At 40.8% G+C, this 15,214-nt stretch overlaps 1 protein-coding gene across 1 annotated transcript in view; it reads right to left on the reverse strand.

The window, feature by feature from the left end:
- Positions 1 to 15,214, reverse strand: part of LOC115109767 (aryl hydrocarbon receptor-like) — a 47,035-nt gene that overhangs the window by 13,266 nt on the left and 18,555 nt on the right. The window contains exon 3 of the mRNA XM_065013000.1: positions 2,813 to 2,925. Coding sequence (XP_064869072.1) covers positions 2,813 to 2,925 — 113 coding nt within the window. The remainder of the gene's footprint in view (positions 1 to 2,812; positions 2,926 to 15,214) is intronic.

Raw genomic sequence — 15,214 nt, forward strand, 5'->3', positions numbered from 1 at the left:
GTATTGCTCTCCAATCATTTTTTTTTTAAAGCAACACTTCATTACAGTGTTGCACATTTGTAAGGCTAAATAGATGGTAATTTTCAGTGAAGAACAATTGTGTGACTTGCTTCAGCTCTTTAAAAGTATTTTTGTGGTAGTTGAAGAAGTGAAATCTAGTCAAAGTTAAATATATTAAAATATCTGGTCTCATTACTTTGATAAGACTACTATAACAACCTCATTACTTTGGATACACTCAGACTACTACACTTTTGCTCGTGAGGAATTAGAAAAGTTTTAGCCTATCATTTGGTGAGAGAAATATCATGGTGCACCTTGTGGAAGAAGTTTAGAATTGTGTTAGTGTTGAAAAATCAAGGCTGGTGTAGTAGAGGGAGTGACTGTTTTATAAATAGTGGATAGTATCCTTCAGTGGGAGACCAAGTAGAGGTAAGTAGCCCAGAGGTGCTAGTAGCTGTACATTGCAGTAGTAATACTGAATGTTTAAGATAGGTAAGGTCATGGGTTAGCTATAATAAGTGGGGTCGTTATTGTAGTTTGGTTAGTGAGTATGGGGGCTGGGGTGAACTGCATGGCATGAGAAGTCGTGGGAATTTGTAATAATAGGGCCTTTAGAACGTATATATGTAATCAAAAAGTTGTATGCAAACACATTGGTGCTAACCGGTCTGCACGTTTCATAGTTTGAATGGCATTTCTCACTTAAATGGTGTAAGAGGAGTAGCGTTGCAAGGAATAACTACAATAAAGTCTGAAATAAGTGGTACATTATTAAGAGGGTGTCTGCTTTCGCAAGCCACACTAAATAGATAATACAGCGATCAAACATTTGCTGTTGTAGCTGGTATGTTGAATTATCGAAAAAAGAGTGATTTTCTGAAAATAAAGTTACAACTGGTTGAGTCCAAGTCCGATTCGCCACTGGTCAAGTCTAAGGTGGGTCATGAGTCATAAATATTGTGACTTAAGTCTGAGTCAAGTCAGAGTCCTGGACTCGAGTACTAAAACACTGCATTGAAGTGAGTATTTAATGTCCTTGAACTCTAGAGAACCACAATTTATGCAAGCTAGATTGTAGACTTCCTGGATGAGCAGAATAGAGATCACATCTCTAATGGGTCTCCATTTGAGCATGCTTGTACCGTATGAACACTTACAGTATCTGCCAGCATTCTGCAGAACTACTTTCCCACTTGACGGTAGTGTTAGGCTTCTGGGGGACTACTTTGAGTATAAGAGGTTGAAAACAGGCTGTCCTCAGTCTGTCTATTTTCAACAATGACAGTGAAGGGCGAAAACTCAATTAATCTGTTTTGCCTCTCTTTTCCTCCTCCTCTCCTGCTGTAAATAATGAATGACCTCACAGCTCGTCTATAATTCACTACCAAGTGTCTGACGTTGAACTACAGAGAAGAAAATGAGGAGAGAGAAAATCAGACATGGTCAGAAATAGCCCTCTTCACCGTTCACCTTCTCTGCTTCTTCCCTTTAACCTTGCCTTTTCTTCCTGTCTCCCAGTCTTTTACAATGTGCCTTTTCTTCCTGTCTCCCAGTCTTTTACAATGTGCCTTTTCTTCCTGTCTCCCAGTCTTTTACAATGTGCCTTTTCTTCCTGTCTCCCAGTCTTTTACAATGTGCCTTTTCTTCCTGTCTCCCAGTCTTTTACAATGTCCCATGGCTGTTATCTCAATCTGACTAAAAGATTCCATCTTGACTAATTCCTCCTCCCCAGAATGAGCTTTCATGCTTCATTACTAACACATCGGAGAGATGTAGGTTTATCTTAATAATGAAACTTTGTTCATAGAGCAGGGACGGCTGGCAGACTGTTTCCCCTGCTATACTCTGGAATTCCACTGTGCTGCACATAGAGGGGAACTGGACTGGAAAATCAATGACTCTAGCGTATCCAAAAGAGATTTGGCAGCCAACTAGCTCACTCTCCACTCAATAACACATATAGAGAAACAAAATTGAAATAGCTCCCTAGAGTTGGAATTTTAAAGTAAATGAAATGACAATGAATACTAGAATGACAAATTGAGGTGTAGCATATGAATGTATTCTAGAGCCTTGGGAATTAATAAGCAGATGTACATTTCCGTCATTTAGCAGACACTCTTATTCAGAGCGACTAGAGTTAAATGCCTTGTCAAGGGCACATGGACATATTTTTAACTAGTCCGCTCGGGGATTCGAGCCAGCGACCATTCAGTTACTGGCCCAAAACACTCTAACTGCCTAGGCTACCTGCCCTGTTACATGTTGAATTAAAGACAAAGTGCTGGCTAATGAGTTATGAGGTTTATCCGACATTTCATCACTGGATATTAAGCCTTGTAGTTCCCAAAAGAGGAGAGAGTGTTTTTATTTTTTTTATTTTAGAAGATTCCACATTTTGATGTTTATTATTTTTGAAAATGAGATATTTTCTCAAGTGCTTTGGTGCCTATCTTGCAAAAATATCCAAAGGGGCATGTTAAGCCACACGGTTAGCCGACTCAGCTGACTCCATCTGGCACTCACACATTTCATATGGGAGCCTCAGACAGACATAGACAGGAGCAGACATATTGACTGATACGCTATCCCTGAGTCCCTGTCTCTCTGTCCAAACTGATTTTCTGCTAAAAGAAAAAACATGAACGTGGTCCAGACTCATTCACACGCACGCGCACACACGCGCACACACACACACACACACACACACACACACACACACACACACACACACACACACACACACACAGCGATTCAGCTGGCAGTGCAGTCAGCTGAAGTTAGGCCATGACAAGCCCTTAGCGCTGACCTGCAGCAAGAGTTCGCCTTCAGGCAGCCAACTATCGGCCAATCCCGTGGCTTTGCCGTCATCGCTACCACCATTGGCCAGCTCTCCGTTGCAAGTACAGTTCTTCAGGGCTACTGCAGAGAGAGAGAGAGGGAGAGGGAGAGAGGGAGAGAGGGAGAGAGAGAGAGAGAGAGAGAGAGAGAGGGAGAGTGACAGGCGTTAGTCCTGTAATAATGTTTACAAAGCACTGCTGTGAATGTCAGAATGCTTTATGTTTAGTACACTAACCACACTGTACGTACGACAGGATCCCAGCTCATAAAAGTTTCCTCAAATAGCATCTTAAAAATTACTATCCAGACCTTTTATCTTTGTCTAACCTGGTTACATCATAATGGCTTGGGAGCCAACACATCAGCACATTCATGGTTGAAAAAAAGAACGGGAGGTCATCTCAGCGTTCTAAACAGACTGTGATGCTTTGAGAGTTCTCACTGATTTTTCACCTATTTTTTTTGTGGTCATTCACCTTAAGACTCATAGTGCATGGTGTCAAAAAAATATTAAATCACTGGTCTGTTGTAAAAGTAGTCTTCAGTAGCAACACACAGCAATAGTCTTTGGAAAATTCTGTCAACCAACAGCGGAGAGTGAAATGAAAAAATTAAATGCAAATTGAAACATCTTTGACACGCAATGATATTCAACAATCACAGTGACACGTCATTCATTGTGCAAACCGTAGCCTCCTGTCTATGGCAGAATTAAGAGAAAATAGCATTGCTGGAGAAGCAGCACTCAGAGGGAGAGTGAGAGAGACACATTAATGCTGCATCAGAGTGAAATGAGGTGACAACTCCTTCGGGCGTCACTATATTTGCACTTTTCTTTCTCTGCTCGCTGAGCTCTATCCCCCTCTCCCCTCCTCCCTCTCCCATGCTCCTTCTTTCTACTTTACCTTACACATCCTCCCTCAAGTCATCCAAGAATAGTCTCTGAAAATTCATCTCATTCCACTAGAGGGAGTTCTCTAGTCCAGGGGTTCTTAAACTTTTTCAGCATGGGACCCAAATGAGAAATTCTATGTTTTCCTGGGACCCAAGCTTATTAAATATGTGTAAATATTGGTACATTTCATTACCCTTATGCCTAAAACAAATGGAATATAGAAAAAAAACAAAGACACAATGAAAAGAAATAGCCATATAAATAGCTATTCATGTATATTGTTCCCCATTAAAAACACTCTTACATATCTGTCTAGGTTGGAACTGTTGCTGTTAAAATACAATAAATAACTTTAATTCTGAACTGGAATAAACTGATTGACCACATCACACAGATGTATAACAGAACACACACACAGGCACAGTAACAGTACAGGTGAAAAATGAGCCGGCTTACTGTAGAAAGTAATGTTGAAAAACAAAGTCTAAATTGGAACTGTTGCTGTTAAAATACGATAACTATTTGTTTACTCTGAACTGGAATAAGCTGATAGATCAAATTGCACAGGTTGAAGTTTTCAACAAGAATGTCTATTCTGGACCCAGGTAATGACAGTGTACCACGGAGGTCATGCTCAGTCTTGAGACTGTTTCTGTACTTGTTTTTTAAGTATGCCAGAGTTTACAACCCTGACTCGCATAGGATAGTGGTGCCAAATTTGCCCAGAACATCTACTCATTTCTCAGTCAGGCAGGAGATCACTTCCTGCTGTAGATGAGCAACCCAGACCAGTGTGAGTGTTTGCCTCAAAAAGCATCTTGCTTCAATATGTTTTATCCCAGTTCAGAATAAAAATGAGGACTTGTATTTTAACTGCAACAGTTCCAATCTAGATTTGTTTCCAATAATACATTCTACAGTAATATGTACAGTAGGCCTGGTTGTTTGTTTCCAATAATAAATTATACAGTAATATGTACAGTAGACCTGATAATTTGTTTCCAATAATACATTCTACAGTAATATGTACAGTAGGCCTGATCATTTGTTTCCAATAATACATTCTACAGTAATATGTACAGTAGACCTGATAATTTTGCATCTTCGTCTGTATTTACTGTTACTTATGGTTGCACCATCAGTAGCTTGCTGGATTGCTTTGGATAACGTTAGCTATTAGCTGTGTACAAGGTCTGGGTATTGTTTGAAAGAGAAACTCACATCTACTAGTATGAGAGATAATACTCCCTTATTTCGCTTACCATCACCTGTTATAAAATGACAACAATGCCTTGCTAGCTGACTTACTTTTCCACTGTTGAAGCACTTTTTCCTGAAGCATTATTCCCTGTTCTGCAAGAACTCCCTAGGTGTACCCTCATGCTGTGGATGTTTGGACAGGACAGTGTCGTTTTATTAATTTGTTCGTATTGAGACTCATTACTAAGCACTTCCCCGTACAAAACACATGGTGGGTGCTCCTCGTTATTTCTCTTAAGTTTGTATGGGCAGGGTAGCCTAGTGGTTAGAGCGTTGGACTAGTAACCGGAAGGTTGCGAGTTCAAACCCCCGAGCTGACAAGGTACAAATCTGTCGTTCTGCCCCTGAACAGGCAGTTAACCCACTGTTCCCAGGCCATCATTGAAAATAAGAATGTGTTCTTAACTGACTTGCCTGGTTAAATAAAGGTAAAAAATAAATTTAATAAAAAAAAAAAAAAATGAAACCAAGAGAGAGAAACGAATTGCCGTATTTGCGTTTCATGACAACTGAGCTCAGTCAGAACTTGTGGTTAGCTTGAGTCCATTTGATGAAAATGGTAAGTGGTGGCGAGTGGGAATGACAAGTCAGTGACTGACAGCGCATCAACTGCTGCTGAACGACAGCGCTGCAGCGTGTGGGTCGCGGAATGATCTTCAAGAAAACTGCAGAAAATAATATCCGGTAAACCACGAAGCACACGGGCATCTCCCAACTTGCACAGCTGCCAAACTGAGCAGAGAACGCTGCTAAGCAGAGAACGCACTGAACAGTGAGCGCAGTTGCACTTAGCCAAATCAATTCCAGTAATAAATGATATAATTATACATTTACTCTGACACGTTGCAACCCACCATTAACAGAACCGTTGACCTATATCTTTAATTGGACAATTGTTTCTGGTGTTACCCCTAAGATTACCCCTTACATAACAGAGGACATCCTTCTGATTTAAATAACTTCCTTCAAATCTGAAAATGATCTTGCCTTTCCAAAGATTTTGAATCCCTGGCCAATAACTTGTTGAACTTTTCACATTCTTAATGTGCACCAATCCATGTTTTAGACCTGGACAAAGCGCAGTTTCAGACGCTACGCTTGTTTTTAGATAGTGTTAAAATGCTTAGATCATAAAAATCACTGTGCTGCCTTGTTTATTATATACCTTCCCAAGGCCTTTGACACTGTTGACCATCACACTTCCATTCAAATGTTGACTGAAATATGCCTGGATCAGGCTTCCTACAAGTGGTTAGAGAATTATCTGTCAGACAGGACACAATGTATGATTTCTGATGGTGAGAAGTCTAGGTTCCTGGATATTATTAAAGGTATACCAAAGGGGTCAGTATTGGGACCTGTTCTCCTTGCTATTTAAATAAACTAACACTGGCCTATCTGTTAAAAAGTGTAATATGTATCTGTATGCAGACGATACTATTATGTATGCCATTATCCCAACTGTAGACCAGACATTGTTAGAGCTGCAATCTGACTTTGTTGCCTTACAAAAAGCCATGGTTGGTTAAAAATGTGTACTTAATGTGGGCAAGACAAAATATACACTATATACAGTACAGTCAAATGTTTGGACACCTTATTCAAGGATTTTTCTTAATTTTTTACTATTTTCTACATTGCAAAATAATAGTGAAGACATCAAAACTATGAAAAAACACATATGGAATCATGTAGTAACCAAAGAAGTGTTAAAAAAAGAAAAATATATATTTATATTGGACATTTTCAAAGTAGCCACCATTTTCCTCGATGACAGCTTTGCACACACTTTCCATTCTCTCAACCAGTTTCATGAGGTAGTCATCTGGAATGCATTTCATTTAACAGGTGTGCCTGTCAATTTGTGGAATTTCTTTCCTTTTTAATGTGTTTGAGCCAATCAGTTCGGTTGTGACAAGGTAGGGATGGTATACAGAAGATAGCCCTATTTGGTAAAAGACCACGTTCATATTATGGTAAAAACAGCTCTAATAAGCAAAGAGAAATGACAGTCCATCATTACTTTAAGACATGAAGGTCAGTCAATCCGGAAAATGTCAAGAACTTTGAAAGTTTCTTCAAGTGCAGTCGCAAAAACCATCAAGTGCTATGATGAAACTGTTTCTTATAAGGACCACCACAGGAAAGGACGGCCCAGAGTTACCTCTGCTGCAGAGGATAAGTTCATTAGTTACCAGCCTCAGAAATTGCAGCCCAAATAAATGCTTCACAGAGTTCAAGTAACAGACACATCTCAACATCAACTGTTCAGAAGAGACTGCGTGAATCAGGCCTTCATGGTCGAATTGCTGCAAAGAAACCACTACTAAAGGATACCAATAAGAAAGAAGAGACTTGCTTGGGCCAAGAAACACAAGCAAGGAAATCTGTCCTTTAGTCTGATGAGTCCAAATTTGAGATTTTTGGTTCCAACCGTCATGTCTTTGTGATGATCTCTGCATGTGTGGTTCCCACCATGAAGCATGGAGGAGGATGTGATGATGTGGGAGTGCTCTTCTGGTGACACTGTCAGTGATTTATTTAGAATTCAAGGGACACTTAATCAGCATGGCTAACACAGCATTCTGCAACGATACGCCATCCCATCTGGTTTGAGCTTAGTGGGACTATCATTCGTTTTTCAACAGGACAATGACCCAACACACCTCCAGGCTATGTAAGAGAGATTTGACCAAGAAGGGAGTGATGGAGTGCTGCATCAGATGACCTGGCCTCCTCAATCACATGACCTCAACCCAATTGAGTTGGTTTGGGATGAGTTGGACCGCAGAGTGAAGGAAAATCAGCCAACAAGTGCTCAGCACTCCACCAATCAGGCCTTTATGTAGAGTGGCCAGACGGAAGCCACTCCTCAGTAAAAAATCATATGACAGCCTGCTTGCAGTTTGCCAAAAGGCACCTAAAGACTCTCAGACTCTCATGAGAAACAAGATTCTCTGGTCTGATTAAACCAAGATTGAACTCTTTGGCCTGAATGCCAAGCGTCAGCATTGTGGTGCCAGCAACATGTTGCGGGGATGTTTTTCAGCAGCAGGGACTGGGAGACTAGTCAGGATCGAGGGATAGATGAATGGAGCAAAGTCCAGAGAGATCCTTGTTGAAAACTTACTCCAGAGTGCTCAGGACCTCAGACTGGGGCGAAGGTTCTCCTTCAGGACAACGACCCTAAGCACACTGCCAAGACAACGCAGCAGTGTCTTCGGGACAAGTCTCTGAATGTCTTTGAGTGGCCCAGCCAGAGCTGGTACTTGAAACGTAATCGCTGCCTAAGGTGCTTCAACAAAGTACTCAGTAAAGGGTCTGAATACTTATGTAAATGTCATATTTTTTTATATAAAAAAAAAATCTAAAAACTTCTAAAAACCTATTTTTGCTTTGTCATTATCATCAATACCGATGAAGGAAAACAAATATTGAATCAATTTTAGAATAAGACTGTAACATAACAAAATGTGGGAAAAGTCAAGGGGTCTGAATACTTTCGGAATGCCCAGTAAATGGTTTACTGCTAAGGTTAACACTATGATCACTTATACAATGCAATGTACTGCAATACAATACCATATTCTAACCCAACAATCTCCACAGAAGCGATACAGAACTCTATTAGTTACAAACAAAAACCATGGCTTTTCAACTTCGGAGAGTTTTCTATTCAATCAATCTATTGAGTCAGTCTCTCATTGATTCATTAAACGAACCCAACAAAGAGATGATGGGCGAATGAAAGAAAAGTTTGGAACCCTGATGATGTCATGGAAATGGGACCAGCGGTTGGCCGTATTCATCTCTGACCCCTATAACAACACTGTGCTGTGACCCAAGACAACCCTTGACTCCTAAGGTGATGTCTTGACATGATTGTGTGAATGGGGTCTGGGTCAGCCCTTTTGTTGTCTGTGAAGGGCCACCAGAAAAAGAGTAGGAGAGGATTGGAGGGCTGGGGCCGACAACTGATGACATAAGAGCTTTTGTATGGGTGTTTGACAGGGCTTGGACCTCTCACACGGAGCTTTAGTGCAAGCCGTTGAGTGGACACACTGACCTAATTCCCACACCATTCTCTCTATCAGGGGTTTGACATATCATATCATCTTATGGACATCAGACATATCATATGGACTGTGAGTATTTGTGAGTTGAAAATGTCCATGCCCTAGATCTTGTTGTGTTACTGTACCAACTCAAACGAGCATCCATTGACCCTAAAGACAAATGCTCTATGTTCACCATCACATCAACGCTAAAAACGTGCTTGCAGAAAGTAGAAATCATTACCTTCCATAATAGGTAACCGTACATTGATATTCCGATCTTAAGCTAGCCCTTTCATGGTCTGTTGACATACATTGCATAACGCAGCGACTGGGTATGTAGCAAGCTGCATTACCCAGGCTCAGTGTCATGTCCTTTGGCCTGAGAGGCGTTTTGTCAGCCAGTCTGCTGCGGTAAACGTTGTTGTTATTGATGCCATTGTAGTAAGTCACTGCGCTTTGTGGTGCTGCTCTGTCACATGGCTCTCCAACGCATCCATGAGGAAAAAGATATGCCTCCAAAGTGATTACTGAAGCCCTACTGTGTTGCCTGGGCTTTATTTTCACTGACGAACTCATAAATAATAGATCAACTAAATATATTTTACATTGGTTTCTCATTTTTTCTTTTTTTTCTTAGCTTAATATTGCGGAAAGAATATTGGTTCCATCAATATAATTGTCTGTATCATTTCCAATCCCCCACATATACACATATATACATACACATACCTATATAGACATACTTACTTTAAAAAAAAGAATATACCTTTATTATTGTTCCCCGCAAACCCTACCACCGATCCCAAAATTGGAATAAACTAATAAACACTTCGCCGTTTACCTTCAATTTATACATCTTATACACATTTTACAGACAAAATCTATTTTACAATATTTGGAAACAGGGACTGATCAACCAAGGACTGGTCACCACAATCCACAAAAGTGGACAGACCACGTTTTCACCCTGCACACCCTAATTGACAAACGAACAAACCAAAACAAAGGCAAAGTCTTATCATTATTTGTTGATGTCACACCAGCCTTCGATTTGGCTCCCCCTCCTGTCCAGCTCCTGTCCAGCCCTTCACTCATCAACCACGGACTTGTCTTGTCATTGTTACACACACCTGGTTCCAATCCCCATTCTACCACTGTATATATACTCCCATACACTGCCATTTATCTTTGTCGGTCATTATACATGTTACTTGTTTTCCTGAGAGGAATCTCTCCTACTATTTCCTGAGTACTTTATATTTTGCACTTTGGGTTCGCCCTGTGCCTTTTTGTTGATGAAGATATATTTAGAGCAGCACAACAGCATTTGGGATTCGTCCCGCTTTGTTCTACGATGCTTAAATAAATTCAGTAGTTCTAAACCTGCGACTGCCTACTCCTCTCTACACCAGTGACAGTTGGCTTCAAAAAAGCTTTTGACTCAATTTGGCATGAGAGCCTGCTATACAAATTGATGGAATGTGGTATACGACGTTATAAAATCCATGTACACAAACAAGTGTGCGGTTAAAATGGGCAAAAAACACACACATTTCTTTCCACAGGGCTGGGGGGTGAGACAGGGATGCAGCTTAAGCCCCACCCTTTTCAACATATACATTACCAGTCAAAGGTTTGGACACACCTTCTCATTCAAGGGTGTTTCTTTATTTTTTACTTCTAAAGGACACCAACAAGACTTGCTTGGGCCAAGAAACACAAGAAACACAATGGACATTATACTGAAGGAAATCTGTCCTTTGGTCTGATGAGTCCAAATGTGAGATTTTTGGTTCCAACCGCCGTGTCTTTGTGAGACGCAGAGTAGGTGAACTGAGGATCTCCACATGTGTGGTTCCCACCATGAAGCATGGAGGAGGATGTGTGATGGTGTTGGGGTGCTTTGCTGGTGGCACTGTCAGTGATTTACTTAGAATTCAAGGCACACTTAATCAGAATGGCTACCACAGCATTCTGCAGCGATACACCATCCCATCTGATTTGTGCTTACTATCATTTGTGCTTACTATCATTTGTTTTTCAACAGGACAATGACTCAACACACCTCCAGGCTGTGTAAGAGCTATTTGACCAAGAAGGAGAGTGATTGAGTGCTGCATCAGATGACCTGGACTCCACAATCACATGACCTCAACCCAATTGAGATGGTTAGGGATGAGTTGGATTGTAGAGTGAAGGAAAAGCAGAAAACAAGTGCTCCGTATATGTGGGAACTCCTTCAAGACTGTTGGAAAAGGATTCTAGGTGAAGCTGGTTGAGAGAATGCCAAGTGTGCAAAGCTGTCATCAAGGGATATATGTTTTGATTTGTTTAACACTTTTGGTTACTATATTATTCTATATGTGTTATTTCATAGTTTTGATGTCTTCACTATTATTCTACAATGAAGAAAAACCCTTGAATGAGTAGGTGTGTCCAAACTTTTGACTGGTACTGTATATCAACGAATTGTCGGGGGCACTAGAACAGTCTGCAGCACCTGGCCTCACCCTACTAGAATCTGAAGTCAAATGTCAACTGTTTGCTGATGATCTGGTGCTTCTGTCCCCAACCAAGGAGGGTCTACAGCAGCACCTAGATCTTCTGCACAGATTCTGACCTGGTCCCTGACAGTAAATCTCAGTAAGACAAAAATAATGGTATTCCAAAAAAGGACCAGTTGCCAGGACCACAAATACAAATTCCATCTAGACACCGTTGCCCTGGAGCACACAAAAAACTGTACATATCTCGGCCTAAACATCAGCGCCACTGTTAACTACCACAAAGCTAAGAACGATCTTAGAGACAAGGCAAGAAGGGCCTTCTATGCCATCAAAAATAACATTACATTTGACATACCAATTAGGATCTGGCTAAAAATACTTCAATCAGTTATAAAACCCATTGCCCTTTATGGTTATGCGGTCTGGGATCTGCTCACCAACCAAGATTTCACAAAATGGGACAAACACCAAATTGAGACTCCGCATGCAGAGTTCTGCTAAAATATCCCCCGTGTACAATGTAAAACACCAAATAACGGATGCAGAGCAGAATTAGGCCGATACCCGCTAATTATCAAAATATAGAAAAGAGACGTTAAATTCTATAACCACCTAAAAGGAAGCGATTCCAGGAGAATAACCCCCCTAAGCAAGCTGGTCCTGGGGCTCTTTTCACAAACACAAACAGACCCCACAGAGCCCCAGGACAGCAACACAATTAGACCCAACCAAATCCTGAGAAAACAAAAAGATAATTACTTGACACATTGGAAGGAATTTACAAAAAAACAGAGCAAACTAGAATGCTATTTTGGGCCTAAACAGAGAGTACACAGTGGCAGAATACCTGACCACTGTGACTAACCCAAAATTAAGAAATTATTTGGCTATGTACAGACTCAGTGAGCATAGCCTTGCTATTGAGAAAGGACGCCGAATGCAGACCTGGCTCTCGGGAGAAGACAGGCTATGTGCACACTGCCCACAAAATGAGGTGGAAACTGAGCTACACTTCCTAACCTCCTGACAAATGTATGACCATATTAGAGACACATGTTTCTCTCAGATTAAACAGACCCACAAATAATTAGAAAACAAATCAAATGTTGATAAACTCCCATATCTATTGGGTGAAATACCACAGTGTGCCATCACAGCAGCAAGATTTGAGACCTGTTTCCTCAAGAAAAGTGCACACAGTGAAGAACAAACACCATTGTAAATACAACATATATTTATGTTTATTTATTTTCCCTGTTGTACATTAACTATTTTCACATCATTACAACACTGTACATAGACATAATATGACATTTTAAATGTCTTTATTCTTTATAAGTGTAATGTTTACTGTACATTTTTTGTATTGTTTATATCACTTTTGTTTATTATTTATTTCACCTGTATTGACAATGTAAACATGTTTCCCATGCCAATAAAGCCCTTAAAAATTTAACTTGAATTGAGAGAGAGAGAGCTTGGAGGAACTCAGTAGACCATAACAGTTCGGCATTATAGACTGACAGTAAAAGGATGTTCAAGATTGTTCAACATATGACATTAAATCAACATGTCACTAAACAGAGAAATCCAAATGTTAACACAACACTTACGTTTTTTTCCCCCCAACATTCCTCATCCAAAAAGTAGGCCACCACCTGCCTGGCTAAATGTCCAGAGGAGGACAAAGAGCATCTATGGTTATCAGGCTTCAGTGGGCAGCAGTGTACATAATGAAAAACGTACATGGCCATCTCCTACATATGGCATAATAGTGCTCCTGAAATCCTTGAAGGCATTTCTTGGTTTAGCCAAATATGCCTAACTTAGCATAATGGACCTAGAGAGCCACCAGCCAACGTGCAATAAAAACATAAAAATACATATTTCATAGGATGCCCCTATGTAGTACCACTTCCACCCAAAACCATTGTCAGATCTTCAGACCAATGTGTGTGCTTTCTTTGTGAGTGACTACACATTACCCATACTATTTCTTGTTCATGTTCTAATATTTCCTTATTTAAAGCCTATAGGCTACAGCAAAACTAGACAGAACTGGCCTCCTACCTCCACCCTCTCATAATATGTGAGGCTGAGGCAGGCTGAGAATTTGATTAAGCAAACCCGACAAATAAGCAGTGACCCTGAAAATTGGACAGCTTGTGGAAGGCCGATGGACTCTAAAATTCAGCATCGCTGACTTGTCATCAGTGTGTGGTGTGGTAGGAGGAGGGGAGTGGGGTTGAAGTAGTGGGGTGAGTAGGGAGGGAAAATGTGGATATATACTGCTGAGGTACCTGGGACTGAGAATGGAGCTGCAACTATGGGCATCAAGACACCCTCCCCCATACCATCTCTGGGCTCATGACCCAGAAGCCATATTGGAAGCGATCCAAGCCTTCAACATGGAGGCATCACATCACATTGTGTTTAGTGACTCTTTCTGTGGAGGAGAACTCATAACCCGATCCAGGTATGTTGTTTGGGATTTGTCTGACAGAGAGGCTTGCTTGCAGCAAAACCGTAGGAACCCATTTCAAAATACTGACAATATTTATCAAATGTTTGACGATTTTCTATTTGTCCCATCATGCTATTTACAAGTGGATTACAGGGATGTTCTAGAGCTCTTTGCATCCCTTCAATTTGCAGCGCCAATCCCTTCCTGACACTGGCATCTGGCCATAGCGTTAAAAAGGCCACTTGATACACTAATGTGGATGATAGACACAAAGACAAAACAATAACCCAGCCAAAAAACAGAATTAGTAAAAAAGCAAGCCCACATCCAGCCACTCGATAAAATGTTACCAAATAAGGCATTTAGTTCAACACGAAGGGCTTTTTTCAGTCACATTTTATTTGGAGTACTGCACTCATTGATAAACCTGTTCCGTTCAAAAACCCTAATGCAGTTCACACCTTTAGTTTGAGACTGGACAACGGAGCTGAGTCCTATGTTTGCATCACCAATGAGGTTCTCGATTGCCACGTTATGCAGAATAACAAGTGCAGGACCCTGAATCATGAAATGGTTCTATATTTGGAGAGCATCAGCGAAAAGCATTAAAGCCAATGGTGGGGTGGGACCATAATGACACAGACCCCTTTTAGAAATGTGATGTACAAGAGCCATGGCTGTGTGTATTAGCCATGGGGGAAACTGCTCCACCCAAATGACCCAGATGGGAGACATGATTGAGTAAAAACTGGGGAAGCGGAGGCCAAGGCTAACGTTTACTTTGGATCGCTGCCCGAATCAAACCACCCATGCTAACACCAACCAAGCTCTCTCTGTGAGCGTGCATGTCTGTGCTTCTGAATGGCTGTGTTTAGAACAACAGAGCCAGAGAAAGAGAACGTGTGTGTCAGCACATACACGTAACTGCCAAAATAAAGGAAACACTTGAGTAAATGAGGTATACAAAGTACATAGAAAGCAGGTGCTTCCACACAGGTGTGGTTCCAGAGTTAATTAAGCAATCAAAACATCCCATCATGCTTAGGGTCATGTATAAAAATGCCCAGTTTCCCATAATGTTGACTAACATTAGCAGAAGAAGAGATTACATTTTATATTTGAGTAATGTAGCAGACGCTCCTATCCAGAGCGACGTACAGTTAGTGCATTCATCTTAAGATAGCTA

The sequence above is a fragment of the Oncorhynchus nerka genome, linkage group LG3 (genome assembly GCF_034236695.1).
Source record: "Oncorhynchus nerka isolate Pitt River linkage group LG3, Oner_Uvic_2.0, whole genome shotgun sequence".
In the NCBI taxonomy this organism is placed as follows: Eukaryota; Metazoa; Chordata; class Actinopteri; order Salmoniformes; family Salmonidae; genus Oncorhynchus; species Oncorhynchus nerka.